The sequence below is a fragment of the Notothenia rossii genome, assembly GCF_949606895.1.
Source record: "Notothenia rossii genome assembly, chromosome: 9".
In the NCBI taxonomy this organism is placed as follows: domain Eukaryota; kingdom Metazoa; phylum Chordata; class Actinopteri; order Perciformes; family Nototheniidae; genus Notothenia; species Notothenia rossii.
The window spans coordinates 80,285,802-80,313,401 of NC_136907.1; the positions used below are offsets into that span (position 1 = coordinate 80,285,802).

A 27,600-nucleotide genomic window follows, 5' to 3' on the forward strand; every position below is an offset into this window, starting at 1 on the left:
CTGAGAGAGTTTGACTTCTCAGATGAAGACTTGGCGGTTGTTGCTCAATATGAAGATGATGTAACCCAGCGGTGTTCAAACAAATGCTCCGTATCAGCTGATTTCTCTCTCTCTCTCTCTCTCTCGCTCTCTCTCGCTCTCTCTCGCTCTCTCGCTTTCGCTCTGATTCTGTAAACGTATTATACGATATATGGACATCCCAGTGATCATTTATTACTTAATCAAATTATTGTACAATGAACATAATGTTGATCATTTTTATCAACTTATCGTACGATATATGGACTAGCAATGGAAAACGTACGTTATAGGGATTTTAAGCCGATACATTGTACGTTTTTGTGCCATAAAATGAACATGACCTAAACAGCAGTTATGTTTCTATATTGTGACGTACCCTGCTAGTTATCTGATTGGTTGCCCTTCAAAAAGGTCACCGGCAATTGAGGTCAAAGTTTAATTAATTTGAACTTTTAGCGAATAGTTAAACAACAATTTTTAGCCGCTTCCCCGCTGATCATGTGATTTCAGCTTTACAGTATCCATGTGCAGTATTTCAGATAGATTAATACTTTATTTATCCTAAACTGGGACATTATTGTGTCACAGCAGCAGTGTTATCCAGCCTTACACACAAGTTAAAAATATGTAAAAGTTACAAGATCTAGTCCAAATTTAAATTAACAGCAAGTATTTACAAATTCACAAGAAAATACATCACTTTTTCAGAAGGTTTCTCCACAGTGAAAACTGAATCAGTATGTAGTGTCTCTACTTTAAAGAGTCCTCTCCTGCTGATGTTCAGGTGTATATCAGTATGTAGTGTCTCTACTTTAAAGAGTCCTCTCCTGCTGATGTTCAGGTGTATATCAGTATGTAGTGTCTCTACTTTAAAGAGTCCTCTCCTGCTGATGTTCAGGTGTATATCAGTATGTAGCGTCTCTACTTTAAAGAGTCCTCTCCTGCTGATGTTCAGGTGTATATCAGTATGTAGTGTCTCTACTTTAAAGAGTCCTCTCCTGCTGATGTTCAGGTGTATATCAGTATGTAGTGTCTCTACTTTAAAGAGTCCTCTCCTGCTGATGTTCAGGTGTATATCAGTATGTAGTGTCTCTACTTTAAAGAGTCCTCTCCTGCTGATGTTCAGGTGTATATCAGTGTGTAGTGTCTCTACTTTAAAGAGTCCTCTCCTGCTGATGTTCAGGTGTATATCAGTATGTAGTGTCTCTACTTTAAAGAGTCCTCTCCTGCTGATGTTCAGGTGTATATCAGTATGTAGTGTCTCTACTTTAAAGAGTCCTCTCCTGCTAATATCAGGTGTATATCAGTATGTAGTGTCTCTACTTTAAAGAGTCCTCTCCTGCTGATGTTCAGGTGTATATCAGTGTGTAGTGTCTCTACTTTAAAGAGTCCTCTCCTGCTGATGTTCAGGTGTATATCAGTATGTAGTGTCTCTACTTTAAAGAGTCCTCTCCTGCTGATGTTCAGGTGTATATCAGTGTGTAGTGTCTCTACTTTAAAGAGTCCTCTCCTGCTGATGTTCAGGTGTATATCAGTATGTAGTGTCTCTACTTTAAAGAGTCCTCTCCTGCTAATATCAGGTGTATATCAGTATGTAGTGTCTCTACTTTAAAGAGTCCTCTCCTGCTGATGTTCAGGTGTATATCAGTGTGTAGTGTCTCTACTTTAAAGAGTCCTCTCCTGCTGATGTTCAGGTGTATATCAGTATGTAGTGTCTCTACTTTAAAGAGTCCTCTCTTGCTGATGTTCAGGTGTATATCAGTATGTAGTGTCTCTACTTTAAAGAGTCCTCTCCTGCTGATGTTCAGGTGTATATCAGTATGTAGTGTCTCTACTTTAAAGAGTCCTCTCCTGCTGATGTTCAGGTGTATATCAGTATGTAGTGTCTCTACTTTAAAGAGTCCTCTCCTGCTGATGTTCAGGTGTATATCAGTATGTAGTGTCTCTACTTTAAAGAGTCCTCTCCTGCTGATGTTCAGGTGTATATCAGTATGTAGTGTCTCTACATGTCTCCATGCTTTAATGTTCAAAAAGCTCTTTATTGTTCTCATACTCTCTGTGCTGCAGCACCTCTTTTCACCCTCTGACTGAAACCAGAGCCCAGTCTGCTCTGATTGGTTAGCTGGCCGGCTCTGTTTTGATTGGTCAACCGCTTACAGATGTCCCGCCCCTTTAGCTCATCCTGCAGAGCCTTGCTGTGAAAACAGCCAGCTGTTACCTGATTGGTTGTCCGTCTGCTGCAACGTTGAAATAATCTACCATTTTGAGCTTTTTCCCTAGAAACAAAACGGCAACCTCAGCGCTGAACATTTGTGCGCATATCATGTAGTGGCAGGTTAACAGGTCCCTTCACAGAAAACTGAATATCCCCTCATGGGATAAATCAAGTTGTTCTTCTTCTTCTGGTTAAAGCTGCTGTTGATCCGGATGGTGTTTCTGCAGGTGGATCCTCAGGTTCTGCTTCCCGGCGAACCTCTTCCCGCAGTGTGTACATCCGAACGGTCGCTCCCCGGTGTGAACGCTCTGGTGCGTCTTCAGGTGTCCGGACTGCGTGAAGCGCTTCCCGCACTGAGCGCAGCTGTACGGTCTCTCGCCCGTGTGAACGCGAACGTGCGTCTCCAAACTTCGCCCCGACGTAAACCATTTCCCACAGTAACTGCAGACGAAACGACGATCCCTGCAGAACTGATTCATCTCCACTGGGTCCAGTTGGGATCCTGCGAGCTGGAGCGCTAACGGGAAAGCTGGGACGTTCATATCGGATCTGTTGTTGTCGAGAAGTCTGTGAGACGGCAGGCTCTGATTGGTCCAAGAGGAACAGCAGATATCTGAGTCGTAGGAGATTAAAGACCCGCCTATTTTCAGCTCAGAAGTCCCGGGAAGCTGGAAGTTTTTTCCTCCCAACGCCCCAACGGCGAGGAACTGTTTATCCGGAGACTCGCAGTCTGACTCCACGTCAAAAACAACGTCTGAAGAGTCGCCTCCTCGGCCTGGAGACCCAGGTGCACTCTGGGAGTTTTGACGCTCCGATGCCACCTCACTGTTCTGGTCCCAGAGCCTCGTGTCCCCCGAGGGTCCCGCTTCACTGTCGTCTGTATCCGACAGCTGCACCGCCGATCCTGCAGGAACACATGTTTTGGTCATTTTTATGTAAAATAGTCTTAAAATACAGTTTTTTTGCCTCTCAAATAGAGAGATTTCCTGCGTTTCTCTGTTTAATATCATATTAAAGTGAATATATTTGGGTTTTGTAAGATATTTCAAGACATCACCTTGGACTTTGAGTAAATGGGATGGATATCTTTCACTATTGTCTGACATTTAATAGACCAAACAACGAACAATAACCCACAGATTTACTAATAATCAAAATACTAAGCAGAACTTCCTGGAACTCAAACTCAACAGCTCCAAGACCGAAGCCATTATAGTTGGCACCCCACACCAGGTTCGGTAATCCACCATCACCACCATCACCACCATCACCTTCTCCGGCCAGGACATTACCCTCTCCTCAATAGTCACCAACCTGGGTGTGAAAATGGACGCCCATCTGACCTTTGAGGCTCACATTGAACAGCTGTGCAAGAACTCCTTTTATCACCTCAGGAACATCGCCAAACTCCGCCCCACACTCACTCTGTCTGACGCCGAAAAGCTGGTCCACGCCTTTGTCTCCTCCAGGCTGGACTACTGCGATGCACTCCTCATCGGGATCCCTAACAAAAGCATCCAGAGGCTCCAGGACATTCAGAACAGCGCTGCTAGGATCCTGATGAGGGTGCGCAAATACGATCACATCACCCCCATCCTTAAAGCACTACACTGGCTCCCCGTGGAACTGAGGATCAAATTCAAGGTCTCCGTCCTCACCCACCAGTGAGTCCATGGAACTGCCCCTCCTTACCTCAAGGAACTCCTCATCCCCCTTACCTCCTTGCAGACCACCCGCTCCAGCAACTCCAACTTCCTCAAACCCCCCAGGACTAAGCTCCGTACTATGGGAGACCGGGCCTTCTGCTCGGCTGCCCCCACTCTGTGGAACGCTCTCCCCGACCACATGAGAGCACCACAGACCGTGGAGGCTTTTCAAAAAGGCCTCAAAACCCATCTTTTCAGTCGAGCCTTTGCCTAGACCTTTTTACCACCCTTTTATTTTATTTGTATTTCTCTTGTTTGTTTTTTATTATTTCTACCGTGCTGTGTAATGTTTATTTATACTGTTCATGTTCACTGCTTGTAGCACTTCTGGATTTGAAATCAAATATGAGGTACTTTATAAATTAAACCCATTATTATTATTATTATTATTTACTTCCTGTCTGTCTTCTTCTGCTGTTCCCTTTAGTGTTTACTTCCTGTCTGTCTTCTTCTGCTGTTCCCTTTAGTGTTTACTTCCTGTCTGTCTTCTTCTGCTGTTCCCTTTAGTGTTTACTTCCTGTCTGTCTTCTTCTGCTGTTCCCTTTAGTGTTTACTTCCTGTCTCTCTTCTTCTGCTGTTCCCTTTAGTGTTTACTTCCTTTCTGTCTTCTTCTGCTGTTCCCTTTAGTGTTTACTTCCTGTCTCTCTTCTTCTGCTGTTCCCTTTAGTGTTTACGTCCTGTCTGTCTTCTTCTGCTGTTCCCTTTCGTGTTTACTTCCTGTCTGTCTTCTTCTGCTGTTCCCTTTAGTGTTTACGCCCTGTCTCTCTTCTTTTGCTGTTCCCTGTAGTGTTTACGTCCTGTCTCTCTTCTTCTGCTGTTCCCTTTAGTGTTCACTTCCTGTCTCTCTTCTTCTGCTGTTCCCTTTAGTGTTCACTTCCTGTCTCTCTTCTTTTGCCGTTCCCTTTAGTGTTCACTTCCTGTCTCTCTTCTTCTGCTGGTTTATCTGACGTCCAACACTCCGTCTTTTAACCTCTTTTCCTTTCTCTCTCTTGATCCTCCTCAGCATCGTTGTTTCAACGAGTATTAATAACCTCCGGAATCCAAATTGACCAATCAGAATCGAGTATTCAACTAAGCCCTGTCATAAACTGGGTCAGTTTCCTTAAAATGAATTAAAGTAATAATAAATACCATCATTACACGCAGCGTGAATTTGTCCATTTACCGGGTGAGATGTTTTATGATCCAGAGTGCAGTTTGTATATAAGATGATGATGATGATGATGATGATGATGGTGATGATGATGATGATGATGATGATGAAGATGATCAAAGCAGCCGACACCTACTTCCAGTTCTTCCCACTCTGTGCTTTTAATTTGAATTGAGACTTCTGCAGTAAATTAATGAGCGACTTCCCGGATATGTAACAGTCTGTTTCCTGTCTCACCTTCCTCGTTGAGAAGCAGATCGTCTGCATCGTCGCTCACTTCCTCCTTTATCAGAACGACGACATCCTGTTCCCTCGACTCCCCTGCGGCTCTGCTCGAGGAGTCCTGAGGGTAGAAAATACAATGGTGACAAAATAAAATGCTTTTTAATTCACTCTTAGAGAATAATTCCAACCAAAACCAACCAACATTTTAAATTGAAGTACGCCATTTGTGCAGAAAATAGCCCAAAGATCACAGCAGGATAGAAATACACTTGAGTTTGTTAAAATAAGCATGTATTCAAACATTAACAGGATCAAATAAGGTGATATATGTCTCATAAATCTAAAAATAAATGGAGTGTAGTTTGTAGGAAGATCTGAAACTATTATATTTTGATAAGTAATACATTTTTGGGGTAATTTTCCATTCCATGCTAAATCTTCATAAAATACAGTTGCCAGCCTCTCAAATGGAGATTTCCTGCGTTTCTCTGTTTAATATCATATTAAAGTGAATATATTTGAGTTTTGGAAGATATTTCAAGACACCAGCTTGGATGTTAAGTAACTGGGATGGATATTTTTCACTATTTGCTGACATTAAATAGACCAAACAACTAACAATAACCCACAGATTTACTAATAATCAAAATACTCAGTAGTTGCAGTCCTACATGTGGTAAAACTGTATGAATACGTTACGGATATTATGATTTATAACATGACGGTTGTCCTTATTGGAGCTTTTTCACATTGTTCTAGGATTAAAGAAAAGCATGTAAAGTATCGAGACATCGAGCATTCCTTCAGAGATAAGGACAGGGGGGATGTGATGGTAAATGTTAAAGGTCCCATGTCACGGCCATCTCTACTGATCATAGTTCCATCGTTGAGGTCTACTAGAATAGATTCACATTGTTCAATGCTCCAAACTCACATTGGTTTCTCATCCAGCATCTCTGTATAGTATGTGTATTCACTCTCTGTCCTACACGGCTTGTTGGAGCTCCTGCCTCCCCCCCCTCTCTGTGAGCCCACTGTGCTCTGATTGGTCAACCACCGTTACAGCTGAACATCAGTGATTATGTATTACAATGGCGTTTGTTAGCAACCAGGAAATGAACCCAGTAAGGACAAACAGATGGGAATGCTGAGTTGGGTTACTGGTGTCGTTTCCTGCAGCATCACTATGACCGTTACGTCTCTGTGACCGTTACGTCACTGTGACCGTTACGTCTCTGTGACCGTTACGTCACTGTGACCGTTACGTCACTATGACCGTTACGTCACTGTGACCGTTACGTCACTGTAACCGTTACGTCACTGTGACCGTTACGTCACTGTGACCGTTACGTCACTGTAACCGTTACGTCTCTGTGACCGTTACGTCACTGTGACCGTTACGTCACTGTGACCGTTACGTCACTGTGACCGTTACGTCTCTGTGACCGTTACGTCACTGTGACCGTTACGTCTCTGTGACCGTTACGTCCCTGTGACCGTTACGTCACAGTGACCGTTACGTCACTGTGACCGTTACGTCACTGTGACCGTTACGTCACTGTAACCGTTACGTCACTGTAACCGTTACAGGGTGTACTTTGAGGGTTTGTGACTCTGCAGACCGTTTACATGCAGAAAAAGCTTCATAACACACAAGGGGACGGGGAATAACCAGAAAAGCATGACATGGGACCTTTAAAGAAATGGTAAATAAACTCACCTCTTTAATAGCATGGGTCATTTCTACAGCAGTCTCACACACAGAGACTCTTCCACTGCTGGGGAATTCTGTTTTCTGCTGTTTGGCCCCGACTGCAGCTGGGGAAACAAAAAAAACATGTTCAAATATTAAAACACAGATCAATTACTACTGAAGTGCCAGTGAAAAGTAACTAACTGAAGAATTGTAATTAAGTACTTTTTTGACATATTTGAAATGTACTAAAGTTTTTCCATTTAATGCTAAATTATATATTTCTACTCCTCTACATTTCGGAGGGAAATATTTTACTTTTTTCTCCATTACATAACAATCAGAGTTACTTTGTACACATAATAGCACATGACATATAGATATACTGATATGGTCATAGTGCAGTGTTTCCCCTATATACAAATAGTGGCGGCGCAGCGCCGCTGCTGAAATATGAGCGCCGCTGCTTTTTTTTTAAAACTTTTTTTTTTGGAATAATAATAAGTGGCGACCCTTTTTCCTTTTTGATTGTTTGTTATGTAGATTTGTAATATACGTGTTACTGGCATAGGCGACACAGGCGGTCGCCTAGGGCGCCAGATCTGGGGGGCGCTGTGCTGACAGCTCTGTGAGGGGAAAAAACATTTTTGACAGTTGGCGCTCATCCAAATGTTCGGCCTTGATGTAACAACATTCATAATTAAGTCAATGTAACACCCTTTTCACCCCGGTTACACGTTTAATTGGCCCTGTACGGTGGGCGCTAGGTTAACTAGGTAAAATAAGATGTGAATGAACAACAAAAATAAAATAAGCTACATTTATTTGTTATTGGCTATGGTAGGTTATTGGTTATGTTCACATACTTATTTGATTATTAAAATGTAAACCGATCTTTTTCATATGGGCGTTTTTATAGTTGTACCCCCTAGATCAGTCTCTAGTAATTCTGTGCTCAAAGTGCACCAGATTGAAGCATTTGACTGTAAAATGTTCAAAACAAAATCTTCCCGGGGGGGCATACCCCCGGATCCCCCTAGAGGATGTGACGTCCACCCCCCAATTCAAACATGTTCATACAATACTGAATACATTTGAAGCCATTTTGACGTCTATTACCTATGACAATAAGTTTCTGTTTTTGCAGTGTATTTGTCTTTTGTAGAGATTTTTCATTTATTCTTTGGATATAAAATTTCGAGTAAAATCTCACCTAGGACAGCAAATGGTCTAGAACCGGCCCTGGTACTAGGCCTCAAGAGCCTTTCTTGCGCTGACACATACTGTAGAAACAAATTGGCGGGGCGCACTTCGAACGCGCACACACAAAAAAATTCCACGCGCTCCGCGCTCACATTATGCTGGGCCCACGTGCCTTAGCACCGCTGCTATGACTCCATCCTAGGGGAAACACTGTACTGTATACCATAATAATAAAATACTGTGAAAAGTGTACATTTAACTGTTGATAATTGAAGCTGATAATACTCCTGTACTTAGTATTATTCTGAAATGGGTCATTGGTGTACTTTTCCTCCACTACATGTATTTAATACCTTTAGTTACTTCACAGATGTGGATGAATGATGTGAAATCTAATCAAGTGTTGAATCAGACTTTAGTTCCACCTGGAGTAAATCCACCAGCTACCCTGCAGTATACAAAGTCATTCAGACTAGCTGCACCTTTACCAGCTTTGAGAACACTTTCATGATCAATCATTATAAAACATATCATATCTATTATTCTGAAATGGACCAATCTGCACAACGACTACTTTTACTGTCTTTCACTATATTTTGATGATAATACTTTTCTACTTTCACTTGAGGAACATTTTGAATGCAGGACTTTTACTGTAACAGAGTATTCCTACACTCTGGTACTTCTACTTTTACTCAAGTACAAGATCTGAGTACTTCTACTTTTACTCAAGAACAAGATCTGAGTACTTCTACTTTTACTTGAGTACAAGATCTGAGTACTTCTACTTTTACTCAAGAACAAGACCTGAGTACTTTTACTTGAGTAACATGTTGAATGCAGGACTTTTCCTGGGTGCTATATCTTAGTTAGACTATTAAACTATATAAATCTGTAAATAACTGCAAACTTTTACTTTCACCACTGTGACACTTATTTTATTTTTAAAATACTGTTCCTATTGTTTACACCTGGATGTGTATTTTGATAAATTGTAATTTGTGTAATTCCTACTTGTTTTAATCTTTACTATTTTAAGGATGCTTCTTTATTAATATGTTGCTTTTATGGCTCTTTACTTTCGCTGTAACAATGTCAATGCAATATAATATAAATGTCTCCTCTGTGGGACCAAATAAGGTATTCTGATTCTGCTCTATTTAAACGGTACTTTTTTTGACATATGTGTACTTGAGTATTTCTATTTTCTGCTACTGTGTACTTCTACTCCACTACCATTCAGAGGTAAATTGTGTACTTTTACAGCACTGCATGTATGTAATACCTTTAGTTGAAACATTTACAGTTCCCCTCTGTATACACCAATAAAGGTATTCTGATTCTGCTTATTTAAAAAAATAAAAAATAAAAAAGCCCCCGGAACTCACCGACAGTGACCTCCACACAGACCCCCCCAGCTGCCTCCTCCTCCCCACCGCCGCTCTCCAGCCTCCCTCCCCGGGTGATGACGGTCTCCAGGAGCTCCAGCCTCCTCCGCAGCGCCTGGTTCTCCATGTTGCTGCGGGAAATCTCGCTCTTCCACCCGGCGCAGCTCTCCTCCAGCAGCTCGCTGATCTCCAGCACCGCAGCCCGGGTCAGAGCCTCCATGATGGAGGACAGCTGGGACTGAAGCAGCCGGTGAGAGCTCATGCTGAGCGGCAGTGAAACAACGCTAACAACCGCCGAAACGGAGGAGCTCCAGGGGTTAATTCCTGCTTCTGTTACCTGGGAATTGAGTGCTTTTACCGGGGGGAACGGATGGGAGGATGCTGCGATTGTTTGTTTGTTGTTGGTCGGTTATTTCCTCCTCCTACAACTTCCGTAACACCATTTTCAAAATAAAAGCTCAGAATCGGAAACGGGTTTGTTGACTTTTTTTATTAGCTTCCCAAAAGGGTAGTTTTGATTGTTATTGCCAACTATACAAGAGAAACACAGAGACAAATTGAAATTATGGGCTGGGTTTGTTACATTTCAAGAATATAAAATTAGTTGAGGATGATACATATAAAAGTAGAAGTACTTACATTAACCCTCCTGTTGTCTTCGGGTCAAATCTGACCGATTTACTAATTTCATCAATCATAACTTTTTTGTTTTACATTCAATTGCATTAAAGGTGGGGTAGGTAAGTTTGAGAAACCTGCTCGAGATAAACTTTTTGTTATATTCCATGGAATGCTCTTAACATCCCGATATCAATGAATATCTTAACAAAATGTCGTCTCTGGAAGCCGCAGTAGGCTACTGTAAAAAGCACGACCAATCATCTGAGCCAGCTAAAATAACTGGATGGCCTACCTGCCTGTCAGCCTTCCATCTGTGCACAAACTTATCTCGTGCCCTCATTGGTCATGTGCGCGTTCGTGTGTGTTGGAGAAGGGGCTCTGTAAGGAAGTGGCAGATTTGCTCCTGGTTTCTCCATTCTTACCTACCCCACCTTTAAGGCTTCATGATATCCTTCACAGTAGACATTTGAACATATACAATTGCTGATCACCACTTTCATTGAATTTTGGATGATTTAGTCCATTTTGTAACACCCATGGGTTGCGTTCCGATAATCCAAAAATCAGCTCCTAAATTCTAACCCTATCTCCTATTCCTTGACCTTTGAGTGAAACGTCACGGGGTTAAAGGATAGTGGATAGGATAATTCAAAAGGACTTAGGAGAAGAGACTGGTGCTTTAGAGAATCCGACTGCACTTTCACTATCCGACGTGTTTATGATGCGCCAGCGGACGTCATGAATGTGCGTCTGCTGCTGTGGGGAAACTATGGAAACTACAGTGTTCTATAGCGGACTACAACATGGATGTTTAATAAGAATGAGGGACTCATCTAGAGACTCTGCACCTTGCTCTGATGCTGTTGCTTTATGCTTTATGAACGTGGACAACAGAGAAACATATTCTTCATGACCAAAGTTGGAATTTAAATAAAAAAGGAAAGTGAAAGTTATGCTCATCACCCTCTCCCTCCGGTCCACATTAATACAAATGATCCCAATTCCGTATGATTGTATGAACTATGAAAATATCTTAAAATCAATACAACTGTATTTATTATAAACGTTAGTCCTTAACACCTATCACTGTGTATATCACCATTCAAACATCTTTTCAAAGTTGAACAAACCCCACACAGCTCAGTGAAATGTTGACTTTATTTGATCATTTCAGTAAAAACTAACGTTCATATTTCTCTTTGTGATTATAATACTGATGAACGTTCAAAACAAAGCACTTTGGCAACTTACCACATACGTTTTAAAATGCTTAATAAGCACCGTAACGTTCATGATATAATTTATCGGTCATAATCGGTTGTTTCCGTGAACGGCCGACTGTTGAGTGACTGCAAATGCTTCGGCTGCAATGCATTGTGGGGCAGCATTTTCTCCTCTCCTTTCGTCAAGGGAGGTCCAGTGGTTCTTAAGCTAAAGGAGGTTATAAAGGAAGTTTGAAACCTCCTTTCCTTTCATCTAGAGAATTGGAACGGCACTTAACATGGCTGCCACTGACGTACTTCCTGGTCATTTCACTCCGTTAGGAAGGTTCCTAAGCTAAATGGACTATTGGAACGCAACCCCGGTGTTCTCGGTAACTAGTAAACATCCGGGTCAGATAAAACACTCACACACACACACACACACACACACACACACACACACACACACACACACACACACACACACACACACACACACACACACACACACGCACTAGATGTGTCGCCGTCCCCTTATGTGCCTATCCTCCATATGGATCACACCTGGCACACGCAATACATGATGCTTAGTCAGTGTCTATTCTTTGTATATTTACTGCAGTTTTTGTCTGATACAATATTTACAGTTTGAAAGGGTGTTAAATGAAATTTGGTGATGATTAATAGTTTTTGTGTTAATGTAATAGCAGTTAAAACAGGACCGGTCAAATTTGACCGCGAATACCAAGGTAAGGGGGGGAAACGAAGACAATAGGAGGGTTAAAGGTCAGTCACCAATTAATTTGGTCTTTTCCCCGTTCTGAAACCCAGGTCGCCGCACGCATCTCTGCTTGTCTATCAGACATCTCTCAGTGGATGTCTGCTCACCACCTCAAGCTCAACCTCGACAAGACTGAACTGCTTTTTCTTCCGGGAAAAGAGTGTCCCACTCTTGACCTAACAATCAACATCGAGCCCTCTGTTGTTTCCCGACTCAGACTGAAAGGAATCTGGGTGCGGGGACGCGGGAAGGGGGGTCGCTGAGGGGGCTGCAGCACCCCCATCTGTTGGCGGAGAGTTGTAACTGCAACGCCAAAAAGTTCACTAAAAACATTTATAAAAAACTTTTATTTTGAGTTAGCATTTTAGTGTAAGCAGTCTATAAAACATGTTTTTTTTTTTTAAATGGTTGATGTATAGAAAATATCATTAATAAGCAGCAGACTAACACTGCTGTCTGCTGGTTAATTCAACCTCCTCAACCGTGATTTTTCGCGCCCAACGTTTTTTGTTATGATATGATTTTGTTTCTGTCCCACCCAGAAAATATCATAACAAATAACATTCGGCGCGAAAAATCACTGTCTGTAGTAGTCTGCTACTAGCATTGCTACTACTATGTCTCAAAAGTGAATATTAGATTTATTTAATGGCCCCAAAGCCAAACAACCAAAAAACCCTATCGACTCGGAGTCCCTGCAGGTGGATACGGACAACTGTCACTCCAGCAACCCGGAGGAGAGAACACCCAAGGCCGCGGCTCTTGTTAACGACGTTGCCCCCCGTCCAGCAGCTAACAACAACTCCGTTGCCCTCGGTGAAGAGCCTTGCCAGCTCAAGGACTTTACATTCCGTGCCAGGCGGTTTGGAAAGGAAACATTCACCCAGGCCCGGTTCCAGAACAAAATGACTCAGGGTGCATCTGAGATTAGAGAGGGTGCAGTGGTATAGTGCTATTTTTATAAGTGGGGAGTGGACCTAAGACCCTCTAGCGGGGTCCTCACCTCCTATAGGGGGGTCCGGGGGCATCAATCTGGTGCACTTTGAGAGCAAAATGTATAGATACATCTCAACACCCATCTGAAACAGAACAGTAAACAGATTTACTTTTTGTTTTCTCCAGTTGTTCTGCATTTACAAGAGTGGGAACCTCTGCACCAGTCTCACTTCTTGCACGCCTCTCCTTCCACTAAGCCACTGACTTCGTGCTCTTTGCTTGATCCTTCCCAGTCCCTTATCACGTACAAGCGCATGGCGCCAGTTGTTATAGCCAGTTGTGGTTAGGGTTAGTGACTGTCTGTCACTGTCTCAGGTAAGCTCAGTGTCCACCTGTCTGTCTGTCTGTCTGTCTGTCTGTCTGTCTGTCACTGTCTCAGGTAAGCTCAGTGTCCACCTGTCTGTCTGTCACCTGTCTGTCTCTCACCTTTCTGTCTGTCTGTCTGTCTGTCTGTCTGTCTGTCTGTCTGTCTGTCTGTCTGTATGTCTGTCTGTCTGTCTGTCTGTCACAGTCTCAGGTGAGCCCATGTGTTCACAGGAAGAGGATCATGTCTGTCTCTCACCTGTCTGTCTGTCACCTGTATGTCTGTCTGTCTGTCTGTCTCTCACCTGTCTGTCTGTCTGTCTGTCTGTCACCTGTCTGTCTGTCTGTCTGTCTGTCACAGTCTCAGGTGAGCCCATGTGTTCACAGGAAGAGGATCATGTCTGTCTCTCACCTGTCTGTCACCTGTCTGTCTGTCACCTGTATGTCTGTCTCTCACCTTTCTGTCTGTCTGTCTGTCTGTCTGTCTGTCTGTCTGTCTGTCTGTCTGTCTCAGGTGAGCTCAGTGTTCACCTGTCTGTCTCTCACCTGTCTGTGTCTCACTTGTCTGTCTCTCTTTAAAATCATTTTAAGGAGAAAAAGTGGGAAAAGCGTACTTGGTGCCGCCTTGAGTGGCAGCCTGTTCAGCAGCTCTCCTTTGTTTCCTTTGTTTGTGTTTTCTTTATTTTTGTCCCACTACTCTTACGTTTTCTCATTTTAAAGTTACTTAACTGTATATAATTTAATTTGTATCTTTGATTCATCTTTAATTGTATTAATCTCTAATCTGTGTGAATCTGTGCTGTCCTGTTTCTCATTCTTACCCTGTTGCTGTTTAAACACTGAATTTCCCCACAGGGATTATTAAAGGTCTATTTTATGTTATCCGAAGTCACCTCTGTGCTGTCATGCCTCTGCAGGCCACCAGGGGGCAGCGCAGACAAGAGGACATGGAGCTGCAGGAAGTTAACATGTCTGTCATGCCTCTGCAGGCCACCAGGGGGCAGCGCAGACAGGAGGACATGGAGCTGCAGGAAGTTAACATGTCTGTCATGCCTCTGCAGGCCACCAGGGGGCAGCGCAGACAGGAGGACATGGAGCTGCAGGAAGTTAACATGTCTGTCATGCCTCTGCAGGCCACCAGGGGGCAGCGCAGACAGGAGGAAATGGAGCGAGTAGCATGAAGCTGCAGCGTCGGAGACAGCAGTTAATATTGCATGGAGCTGCAGAAAGTTAACCTGGCTGTCATGTCTCTGCAGGCCACTAGGGGGCAGCGCAGACAGGAGGAGGAGGAGCTGGAGGAAGTTAACCTGGCTGTCATGTCTCTGCAGGCCACCAGGGGGCAACGCAGACAGGAGGACATGGAGCTGGAGGAAGTTAACCTGGCTGTCATGTCTCTGCAGGCCACCAGGGGGCAGCGCAGACAGGAGGACATGGAGCTGGAGGAAGTTAACCTGGCTGTCATGTCTCTGCAGGCCACCAGGGGGCAGCGCAGACAGGAGGACATGGAGCTGGAGGAAGTTAACCTGGCTGTTCCTGATGATGATTCAGCCCCTGCTCAGAGTACAGATATCCTGATAGCAGAACTTCAGAGCAGCTTCAAACCAGAGAAATTCAGGATCCTGAATTATTATAATGAGATTACATCAGAAACTCTGCCGGTCATCTTCTAACTCAAACGAAAATTTGACATTTTTGGATATTTTCTCAAATCTGAAAATTATGACATTTTCTCAAAAATTCGGACTTTTCCTCAAAATCTCAGAATTTTACTTTGGAGTTCTGTTTAATTTGTGATGAATGCTCGTTTTAAAATGATCTGACAATGATGCTTACATTTTTACTATATTTGCTTTTATAATGTAAGACTTTTACCCACATGTGACCGAATAAGCAATTTGAAGTTTTTGCTTAATTGTTTGTTTTTGCTTGTTTTTAGGAGGATTTGAGTTTTGAAATTAATGAATCCTTATTTCTGTTTAATTTAGGAATTGATCTGATTTCATGAGAAAGGGTTTTGATTTTATTTCAGGAAAAAGAAATGCTACATTTTGTTCTTAACACATTTACTACATTTTTTTGATGACATTTTCTTATTTTTTGGCTTATTTCATAATAATTTAGCTCATTGTAATAAAGGATATTTTCATTTGGATTGTAATATTACTCAAACATTTTAGATTAATTTGGTTTTCAAAGATTTCATTTTTTTCTTAATTTTGATAACGTTTCTGTTTATTTTATGATCATTTAACAAAATTGTGTTGTTAAAACTTTTGCTGAATTTTGTCACATTTAAGATTTTGCTTATTTTGTATAATTAAGGATTTTGCTTTGTTATAACAATTAAGCTTATTTGAAAAGAGTTTTTCTCCGTTTTGAACTAAAGGAATATTAATTTTACACAATGAATTTAAACATTTGTCTGAATTGATAAGAAAGTGTACTTTGAGAGGAAGGGTCTGATATATATGAATAGGTAAATAAGGTTAAATATAATGATGAGAACATGAGACAGAATAAATGAAGCCCTGCACACAGACCTGAGCTCAGATGTTAACAGAGATCACAGAGAATATCTTCTATGTTCAATCAAATAAACGGTGAAACTCTCTGCATGCTTTCACTTTCTTCTGCTCAGTGTTTTCCTTTTGTTTCTTTCTCACTCATAATAATAATTATAACAAAGTACAAATAAAAAATAATACAAAAAATAAATAAAAATAATAATTCTCAAATAGTCTCTGTCATGTTCAACAGGGGCAAGAAGAAGCTTAAAAAAAACTTTTCTGGTCCTACCCCCTCTAGCATACATTTTCCTTATAAATAAAATCTTAGGTCATCGTCATCGGCGACATGTTTGTCTTGTTAATTTGTTTGTTTTTTACAAAACAATCAGAAAAAAATTACTTTTACAATTACAAGAAATAACATAACATCAGAGGACATCAGCTCTTCAGAACAGATCTGAGAACAGGAAGTCTTTTCCACTACCTGGTTTTACTGGGAGATATTACTGTGTGAGCAGTGGCGGCCAGCCCATGGGGCGCTAGGGGCTCCGCCCCCCCTCTTCCCACATGTTTGATTGTCATTCAAAATAAAAAATTAATAAAAATATATATTTCAAAAAAAATCAGCATCGTCAGATCTGATGCTTAAAGGGCGCCTTGTCAGCGCCCTGGCCTGTGTGTCTGTGAGTTGTTTGGACTCGTATCCAAGGTGATGCTACAGTAGTTGTCTGCAGGTGGAGACTCCGGTGCTAGTGGATCGCCGGAGCTGTAGATTAACATTTGCATGCTTATTGTAGTTGTAAGGGCAAGGCCTGTGGCACCATGGAGCATATGTGTGGGCTGGACCTGTATTTTACAGGAAAGGAGTGATCAGAGGGTCGAGTTGTCGATTCTTGTTCAGTTTTCATCTTCCTCACCCTCTCAGACTTTGAGTTGTGCGCGCTGCCAAAGAGGCGTGCTACCATGGAAACCAAACAATGGTGTAGCTGTATTAAAGTCCGAGTGGAAACAGTGGTGAGTAAATCTGATTTTGTCAGAAATCGGGAGAAATGCGGGAGTCTCCCGCGAAAATCGGGAGGGTTGGCAAGTATGACACACACACACACACACACACACACACACACACACACACACACACACACACACACACACACACAGTTCGTATTTAGTCTCCTGATTTGAAATGGGAATTCAATCCTTTGAGTCTTCCCAAAGCACCAGTGTTCTGCAGTTTGTGTGGGCCTACTGTACTGTTGCACAGGAAGATTCATAGCTAACCACACTGAAGATTATGGATGATCTCATATTATAGTATTATATATAACATCACCAGAAGTCCTAATTTAAGGGGTCATTTCTCAAAAAATTATAGGACCGCCCTAGTATGGGTTTGTCACCATTTCCATAGCCCCACCAAAAATATTTTCCACCAGCCGCCACTGTGCATGAGTCATGAGGAGGGTGTTATTATTAATCTGTATCTACAGCGTCTGACTGATCACCACACATTAAAGAGGCCCTGTCTATTTGTGGTCTCCCCTCTCCTGTAGTTCTATAGGTGTTAGTGCATGTTAATGGTCTGCAAAGGTCAAAATCACCCCACAGCATGAAACGTTTTGATTGGTCAACTTTTTGATTTATTTCAGAAAATCTCAAATCAATTTTTTCCAAAATCTCAATAAATAAATATTTATAAATAATATGTGGGACAAACAGCGCATGCTCTGTCTGAAAACATTATGCTAAGGTTAGCTAGTTAGCTGGCTACATTAGGTTTATACGATGAATAAAACACATAAAATGAAAAGTCAATTTAACAAAAACATGGTGAATTTATTCCTCAACAGTTCATATCCAACCAAGTGAAGCCAGCTTAACTTTTATGAGCTTCTCAAATAAGTAAAACATTATTTTATCCACAGACATTTGAGACACCTTACCTCAGAAGGTCTTCCTTTGCTATGCGGTTGCTATGCAGTTGCTGTGTGGTTGCTATGCGGTTGCTATGTTGTTGTTATGCTGTTGCTATGTCGTTGCTATGCTGTTGCTATGCGGTTGCTATGAGGTTAACCCATAATCTGACATTTACAACAGCAGGCGGCGTAGTTGTACCATTTAAGCAGGGTTTAACCTTAGACTGTACAGTATAGTATACAGTTTGTGTATATATACATGTATTATACACACATACATAATCAAACATACACAAATAAATACAAATGCACACATTAGGAGGCATAAATAAAAGGCACAACATTCAATATACAAAATAACATTGTTATCATAAGGAACAATAGGGTTTTTTCTATTGTCCCTGGGAAACAGGAAGAAGTTAGTCTGTAGAGTTTTGGCATCAACTTGGTACCACAGTAACGGATCCTGGGACGTCCCTGATCAGACTTTCAGAAAGCCTAATAACAGAAAGAAATCATGGCAAAGTTCATATTCCTTCGTAGATGTGGCCTCAGTTGTTGTTTTGATGCAGTTTTCCTTTTGTTTCTTTCCATTTTTTCGCACAGGATTTGAATGTATATGCTCATCAGCATCTTCTGGAAAACTTTTGGATGTACTCCCATGAAATCAAAATGTCTAAAATCCAGAATACATACTTCAACATACACTCCTTATATAATACTGAAAGCATATTGATTAGGAAGTTAATGAGGTCATAATGCCCTCTCTGATATGTATTTTCTAATTGCTGTAAATTAGTCAAGACCACCTTAACCAAGACCAAGTCAAGAGCAAGACCGGAGTGTAACAAGACCAAGACCAAGACCAAGACCAAGTCAAGACTTTCAGAGGTCTAGACCAGGGGTGTCCAAACTTTTTTCACTGAAGGCCACATCCAGAAAAATATACGAAGGGCTGGCTCACTAGAGGTGAGGTATACTGCCTTATGCCGGGTTTCATTATTTTGTTGGTAGCTCATTCCTGAAAACAGAAGCTTCAGATTGCTTATAAAAAGAGGACATTTAAAGGGTAGATTTCAAGCTTGTTATGTAAATAAGTTATTGGGCTTTTTTTTATCAACTAAGATTTATTTGAAAATGTTTCCAACTTTAATTAACTAAATGTATTTGAAAAGTGGGCTTATTATCAACACATGAACACTGTGTAATATATTTTACATATATATCGGAAGCAGGATATATGACAAGCACAAGTTTAATTTGTGGGCCATATTTCATTATACTTTTTTAATTAGCTGGGGGCCGTTTCAACATGGGCCGCGGACCATGTTTGGCCCCTGGGTCGTAAATTGGACACCCCTGATCTAGACCAAGACCGGTCTCGAGTACAACACTACTGTAAACACTGTACTTTTTCACATTTCCTTTAAAAAACTTCATTTTACAAGACTACATTTTAACACATCTTGATAACGGTACAGGTCAGCTTTGTCCAATTCTCTTTTTTCCTACATAAGGCTTAAACGCAGCATGTTGCACGATATGGAATCTGGCGCTGCTAACTGCTAACTGCCAACAGCTAACGCTAACGAAAACCAGCCCTCAATTGTCTTTTTTCCCACACGATTTGAATGCACCACAGACTCAAAACGTTCTCCACCAAATCCAAGAATCTGCATTTTGGACTGCAGGTGTCTCTTCAGGGTCAGAGGTCCTCGGAAGGGCAGTCACTGCCCACCTGGATCCGCTCACAGAGCTCCGCATCCTCAGGGCTAATCGGGATCTGAATCACCCAATCAGGTTTCTGCAACAGAGGGCGCATTTAGATTTACTCTCGTAAGACACTACAAGATTCATTTTACATCAATAATAGACTTTGAGAATTCTAAATCGTGTAATGGAGAGTAAAACTGATGGAAATATAAATAAGTAAAAAAATATTGTTTATTTGATTTATATTCCCATATTTAGTTCTTCTTTGATTCATTACCTTTTATTTCCACAGTTTTTAAAAAATAATAGCTTTTTCCCCTTTTTATGGCACACCATTGACTCCAGGGTGATTCTCATATATGTGTTTATATACTTGTAATGTGTTTAAAGGTGACTGACCAGTGAGTGTGGCAGAGGCTCTTTACGGAAAAACGTTTTGCAGCGATCCGGATGGCAGTGAGCGACGCACCAGAAGACAGCGAACAGGAAACCGGCCGTGAAGACGACGCTCAGCAGCACCGCCGTGGGTTTCCTCCAGGGGGCGTCTGCGCCTGGAGAGAGATCTCCTGTTATCCCTTACAACTGACTGAGGCTGAGACAGCTTTCAACGCTGGGTTCTTTTGAATTCAGTTTAAAAGCCTTCCTTTTTATGCACTTTTAGCTGCAACCATTATTTTATCGCTTCCATGAATTTTCTTTTTTGTTTTTGTTTGTGTGTTTGTTTTGTTTTTAATCAAGTATTATGTGTTAAATGTGAATCACTTTGCCTCTGTCTCTTAAAATGTGCTTTGCAAATGAACTAACCTTGAACTTATATATCTGGAAAGAATATCGAGCAAGAGGACGTTATTGGAAAGTTAGGACAGCGGTGAGCAAGAGGATATCATCACAGTAAAAGCACCGACCTGTGATGGAGATGCACTGCTCGTTGGTGCTGTCGCTCCGATTCTGATCCTGCAGGACGGTCTCAGCCCGGACGCAGTACTGCGCCACCTGCAGGCCGGAGACCGACAGCACGCGCTGCTCCGCTGGCATCCAGTACAACACAGCCTGGAGGGGGGGGGAAGACAATTAGACAAGAAAATGAAAGAAAAACTGCACATTTAGAGATTTCTTCTTCACTGGTTTATTTAGGAAATTAACTTTTTTCAATACAAAATAACTCCAATGTATTACTTCTATTTTTCTTAAATGCAAGATACCTGCAAAAAAACGACGTTATCTTTTGTCTTGTGCAAGAAACCAGAAATTAACTTTTTTTTTAAGCAAAGTAACTCCAACTTATATCTTTAAATAACATGATCATGTTGATCATCATCATTTTGTAAAACAAATTGAAGACATTTTGTAAAACATTTGACAAATGCAAAATACCTCCAAGAAGATTTTTCTACTATTTTCTGCAACTAATGAACTTTTCTTCAATGCAAAAGACCTGCTTTAAATGTGACTATGCGTATCTCACTGTAACTTTTATTCATGTCATTCTATATCAGCTTGTTTTATGTTTATGTTATTCTCTTTGCTCTTTAAAGAATCTGCTGCACTCTCTCTTAATGTCATTTTGTAAAGCATTTGCTTTCAGCTCATCTCTTGTTATTTTGTGTATATTGATTGTTGTGCTTTTATTTGTGTCTCAATGTGTGCATATGTATAAATGTGTACGGTATATAGGTATATACATATCTTTATATATATTTGTATTTTGTACACACAGACTGAAAGATTGAGAATAAAGTTGACTTTGACTTTGAGCTATTAGGGAACATTTAGTGTTGTGACCTCTGACCTTTTGGCCTCTCCTCCACACCGTCACACGGACGTCGGCGTTGAGAGGAAGTTTTCCGAACGAAACCTGAAGAGAGTCGCCGACCGCCATCACCGACATCTCCGGAGCCGTCAGGACCGCTGAGGGACAAACACTCAGGGGTTTACTCAAGTGACAAAGGTCTGACGTTGGATGAATGAAATGTACTTTAGTTCTCTCGCTATAAAATGAAACTGAAATTACACTTCGTTGCACAAATCCAGATTTGTCTCACTTTTGATATAATTTTGGAAATTGCGATGTTCTTCTAAATGTTCTTCTTTAATCTCAGAGAATATGGAAGTTTGTTTTTGTTGATGTAAAGGACAGACTATGATCACGGAGAATATCCCGATTATTATTTTTATTGTAAATTACATCATTTTAAACACTTTCTTTTTCATTTTTTCATTTCTTTTCTCTGAAATGTACCACTTGAATCTCAGAGAATATTAAAGGTTATTTTTCTTAATTATGTAACTTGATCGGGATCTACTCAGCGATTAGTGTCACACACTTTCGACAAAAGGTGTATCTGAGATTAAAGAGTTACATTTACCTATTTTTTATTTCATAGATTGAAGTTGTACATTTACCAGATACAAATATATTATTAACGAAAAATATTTTTTTCTAAATTATACAGTACAGGGATAAAACTCTGAATTTAAGTTAATCAAATGTGTTCATTTAAATTAAGATATTCTCTTATATGATATATATCTCTTATCTTGATTAAAGAGGAAAACAAATCACAAATACTGAGAGTTTTTTTGCGTTTGTTTTTTCGCGATAAAGGAGATTTTGTGCAGGATTCAGAAAGCGCCTCACTGTCTTTGCGGTTGAACGGAGTGCTGAGTTCGGTCCAGGCTGAAGTGGCGGCTCCGCACTTTGCTCTGACCCGAAGGCTGTAGTCCGAGTCTGAGCCGAGCTCAATGGTCACGTCACAGCGAGGGTCAGAGGTCAGCTGACACTCGGTGGCGTTGACCCAGTTGCCGTTCTGCACCAGCAGCTCGAACTGTCTGAGGGCGACACAAAGGACGAGATGAAGTTAGAAGTCCATCTCTTTTTTGGATTTATTCTACGATTTCAACAATTAAACAGTTTATATATCTGAGAAACAAACACAATGAGTAGGAGGACAGAAAGATTATACAGAGGTCGCTCTCCCGTTAGTCATTCAGTTGCAGGATAAAGAAAACTAAAAGATCATTCCGTAATTAAATACTCTCACAGATAAACACAATTCTATATATACATATGTACACTTTTACATACATTATAATATTCATGAATCCTTTCCTTGCACACTTAATGTATATAACATCCATAAATGTGTATTTCCACATGTTTATTATTACATTTTTTATATTTTTTAATGCTTTTTTATTTATATTTCAGACATTTACATTTTGGATTGTTTATGCAACGCAAACATTTAGCAAATTGGGATCAATGAAGTCCTTCTTATCTTATCCTATCTCACTGATATACATAGTGATCACAGAGGGACCCGCTTTAAAGAGTCCTTCTTCTTCCTCTTGGGCTTCCCTCCTCTGCAGTGTGGTGGAAATGTATCGAGGCAAACCAGTAAATAATAATAAAATGGTGAGGAAACTTTCCGTTTTACTGAAATGAAGATTATTGGAATAAGACGGTCTTTTAGGAGTTATTCTTGCAAGAAGGGAAACCGTTACAGAGAGTCAAGCAGTCTGCAGCCAAACACCATTTATTCAGCTTCACTGTGAGCAGAGATGCAGAAACTCAAGATCTGCACTAAATGCAGATATAACCAATCAATCAATCAATCAATCAATCAATCAATCAATCAATCATCATATCACCGTCCCTCTGAGGCGCACTGCACAATCTGCTTAAATCATGTTTTATAATTGTTTGTGTGATGGAGATGATGCAATGCTTTCAGTGTTTGATTGTTGTGAACCTGCTTGAGGGCTGCAGATGGAAATGAGCTATTAGCTCAAATCTGGCATCATTCATCTCCTCTCTTTTCTGAGATGAATGTATTTGTATGCACGGTCCTCTTTGAAATACATACATGATAATAACAAAAGTTCAGGAGGTGTTCAGAGGGTCTTATATTCACATGTTCACACCAAGAATAGAAGAGGAGGGGCTGAGACAAACACAAAAGATAAACATACTACATATAGGATTCTTTTAAACTTGAGAAACATCATGTCTGCTGTCCACAAGAGGACCATGAACAGCTCTAACACCATTTACGACTCATTGAGGACATGTGCTGCTACCTGTTGTTAGAAATAGCTTGTAAAAGGAGAACAGATGGTGAACTTGAAATTTCCCCTTCAGCATGAACCAATTTCCCATTACACTAGAGTGTACCAGGTACGGGCTAATGTTGCCCGGGCAACGGCCTGTTTGCCCTTTTTGGCTGACCTGCCCCTCTGGAGAGACGGTTTCTGTTGTGCTCGAATCAACACGATAAGCCCACAGTTAGTATTAGTTAGTACACACTTTGTCAGCGCTGTCGTCCGCCCCCAGTCACGTGACTTTGTTTACAATCTGACAGAACACTTCACTGCCATGTCTCTACTTTAGTTTGACCATCGCTGTTACTAAGTTATGGAATACTAAATAAATAAGTAAAAGATACCTTACCGTTACTGCGCTCATAAAGAATGATAAGAATGCGTATGGTACTGGTTTCATTAATTAGTGAGTTTATTTAAGGGAATTAGTTAGAAGCCCTATTTTACAGCAGTTACAATGATCAGACTTCGGGGGGGGGGGGGGGGGGGCTTTTTCCAGTTTAGAGCTATAGCCCCTCCAAATGTCTGTGCCCGTCCCTGGTGCGTCCTATAGGTTGCATGTAAATGGGCTGCAAAGCCTAAAATCCCTCCTGTTTCCTGCAGATGGAAAACAGGGTCTATTCCAATCAGCGCCAGACTTTGAAGAGTTCTTCCTTGACGCACGCTTCACCGACCTACTTCTGCTATCATGACCTAAACATGACTCAGCGTTTCGGCTGCTGGCAGGTGCAGCCTACCTGTTAGGTGACATCTATCAAAGTATTGACATGTTTATGTTATCCCGCTCTCACTGCAGGCATTCTGCAAACACACAGAACTCATACTTTAAGTTAAGGTATTTCAAAACTGTCAGAATGTCCCCATGGTGCCGTAGATGATGCAGGACATGTCTGCTGCGTTCAACTCGTTTAAGGTCTGTGGGAAAGTCCTTTCTTCTGCAGGGCTTTGGTAATAAAACTAAATATTTGGTAAAGAAAGTCGACCTGATAATGGGATGTGTTATCCTGTGTGTCTTTGTGACTTTGGACCTTTATGTAGTCATTTTGTGTCTCGTTAAGGACTTTTTGTTCTTTTGGTACTGTTTAGCATCTCCTCGTAGTTATCCTGTGTGTCTTTGGAGATACTTTGAAGACTCTTTGAAGACTCTTTGAAGACTCTTTGAAGACTCTTTGAAGACTCTTTGAAGACACTTTGAAGATACTTTGAAGATACTTTGAAGATACTTTGAAGACTCTTTGAAGATACTTTGAAGACTCTTTGAAGACTCTTTGAAGACTCTTTGAAGACTCTTTGGAGATACTTTGAAGACTCTTTGGAGATACTTTGAAGACTCTTTGAAGACTCTTTGAAGACTCTTTGGAGATACTTTGAAGATACTTTGAAGACTCTTTGGAGATACTTTGAAGACTCTTTGAAGAGTCTTTGAAGATACTTTGAAGACTCTTTGAAGACTCTTTGAAGACTCTTTGAAGACTCTTTGAAGACTCTTGGAAGATACTTTGAAGACTTTTTGAAGACTCTTTGAAGACTCTTTGAAGAATCTTTGAAGACTCTTTGAAGACTTTTTGAAGACTCTTCAGTTCTTCTTAGTCGTTGTTTAGTGTCTCGTCGTTGCCTTCTTTCGTCTTTTGAAGTCTTTTTGTCTCTTTTAGTGGTGTTTCTGATTTCCTTGTAGTTGCTTTATGTGATTTTGTAGTCATTCTGCATCCGTCAAAGTCATGTTGTGTCCCTTTGAAGTTTTCTTTTGTCTCTTTGTAGTTGTTTATGTCTTCTTGTAGTCTACGTGTGTCTAGTAATGTTGTGTATTCTTTTGGTTGCTTTGTGCCTCTTTTAGCAGTAGTTAACCATACATGCTTCTGATTTGAGAAACTCTGGTCACCTCTTGAACAGTGGCGTGTTTTTAAAAACGTCTAACCAGCCGCAGGAATGTTCCTCAGCTTTAATGAAACCCTCCTCTCTCTGACAGACAGTGAACATGACGCAGGGTTTGCCACCGCAGGTTCATCTGAAAACAGACACACCTGCTGAGTAGGATTATTAGGCCAGGTGTGTCATTAATCATTTCAATTACTCAATGGGCGGCAATTATGAGCTTAAGAGAAACCTGCTGGGTCTGTTCCTCTCACATTTAGCCGCAGGTAGCTGCATATTTCACATATTTTACAAAGTCAAATTATACCTGAGCAAACACGGCTGAATATCTAAAACTAATGATTTCTCAGTTTAAATAATGGTCGCAACAACAAACATCATTTAACTTTCCACTGCCATTTTTTTAATGGAAAGCAAAGGAGGCGAAATTTAACTCAGAAATATCGAACGCAAAAATATAATTTAATATTACAAACACTCCCTCTGTACATTTCAAACAACAAACAGAAGCTGACACTGCGTTGCTTTAGTGAGTGTTTCTGTCACAGGAGTGCGCGTGTGTGTGTGTGTGTGTGTGTGTGTGTGAGTGTGAGTGTGAGTGTGAGTGTGAGTGTGAGTGTGAGCGTGAGCGTGAGTGTAAGTGTGTGTGTGTGTGTGTGTGTGTGTGTGTGTGTGTGTGTGTGTGTGTGTGTGTGTGTGTGTGTGTGTGTGTGTGTGTGTGTGTGTGTGTGTGTGTGTGTGTGTGTGTGTGTGTGTGTGTGTGTGTGTGTGTGTGTGTGTGTGTGTGTGTGTGTGTGTGTTCAGTGAATGACTCACCCCTGAAACTGGACGCTGTACAGGACTGCAGTGCGGCATGGCGCCTGCGGGGGGCGCCACTTCAGGACGTGCCTCATGTCCACAGACTCCATGAGGACTCTGCTGGGAGCCGGCAGCGCAAACACACCTGCAGACAGAGGACATTTCATGTTCAATAACCAAATAGGAGACTCATCGTTAAATATGTTTTCTGTTCATGAGATATGGACCCTCATGACGCTATGATGTGTGACAATGTTTTTAAAGATAAGATTAGATAAGATAAGATCGACCTTTATTATACAGATTATATTCAGGTGTTAAAGCAGCAACATAATAAGAGATAAACACAGACAGATAAAGAGAGTAAACATGTGTTATAAACATACATATAATTATTAATAATAAAATAAGCATCTTTGAGCATTAGGGAAAACGCTATAAAAAATATTATTATTATAAATAACAACAAGCGTATATGTTTATATTTTAATGACATGTTTTTGCCTTTTTATTTAATATATAAGTATTTCCTTTTGCTTTTTATCCGCACTGTGTTTGCTGCTGTAAACTTTCCTCGCTGCGGGACGAATAAAGAAAAAAAATAATACTAAATATAGTAAAACATACATAGAAATACAATGGAATGAAATATGCGCAGTAATAAAAGAAAGAGGTATTGTGTGCATTGAACATTATAATAATAATAATTGTGGGGGAACTTCTGAAGCAACTGGAAACAGGACTCAGAGAGACACGAGGAGAGCTGGAGCTTTGATGCAAACACTGACAGTTTACAGTATTTGGAGCTTCGGCCGGAGAATTCACAAAACATGTGGTGTGTCACGAGTTCACACAGCAGTTTCCAAACCAATTCTGAAGAACTCTTCTGTAGTTCCAGGTTTTAACTAGTTCGGAGTGTAATAATAATCATTCTTCATTAATGAGACTAAACAAACATGGACCCTGAATCTAACTAGAGCTCTCGTCCATAGGAAAGAATGTGCGCCAGGGAACCTTCGTCCCTGAACAGTGAACTACCTCATGGCGACTTGTGCTCGGTCATAGCCTGGCAACAACAATGCGCCCCAGCTGCTCCTCCTGAAGAGAGATAGCAGTGATACCCGTAGACCCATGCCGTGGTGAAGAGAGAGAGAAAACTATGAACTGTGTCGAAGGTTGAATACCTAAG

At 41.0% G+C, this 27,600-nt stretch overlaps 2 protein-coding genes across 2 annotated transcripts in view; both read right to left on the reverse strand.

Annotated features, from left to right (window-relative positions):
• Positions 1-549: 549 nt before the first annotated feature.
• Positions 550-10,924, reverse strand: LOC307018681 (uncharacterized protein). Its single transcript, XM_079649036.1, has 4 exons — positions 9,605-10,924; positions 7,041-7,138; positions 5,333-5,438; positions 550-3,140 (listed from the first exon to the last, which is right to left on the reverse strand). Exons 1-4 carry the CDS (start codon positions 9,864-9,866, stop codon positions 2,428-2,430), a joined length of 1,179 nt encoding a protein of 392 aa, XP_079505162.1. The 5' UTR covers positions 9,867-10,924; the 3' UTR covers positions 550-2,427.
• Positions 10,925-17,826: 6,902 nt separating this feature from the next.
• Positions 17,827-27,600, reverse strand: part of crfb16 (cytokine receptor family member B16) — a 10,486-nt gene continuing 712 nt past the window's right edge. Inside the window, exons 2-7 of the mRNA XM_079649018.1 lie at positions 26,430-26,556; positions 22,279-22,469; positions 21,430-21,548; positions 20,546-20,690; positions 20,040-20,191; positions 17,827-19,731 (exon numbers count right to left, since the gene is read on the reverse strand). Coding sequence (XP_079505144.1) covers positions 19,633-19,731; positions 20,040-20,191; positions 20,546-20,690; positions 21,430-21,548; positions 22,279-22,469; positions 26,430-26,556 — 833 coding nt within the window. The 3' untranslated portion in view covers positions 17,827-19,632. The remainder of the gene's footprint in view (positions 19,732-20,039; positions 20,192-20,545; positions 20,691-21,429; positions 21,549-22,278; positions 22,470-26,429; positions 26,557-27,600) is intronic.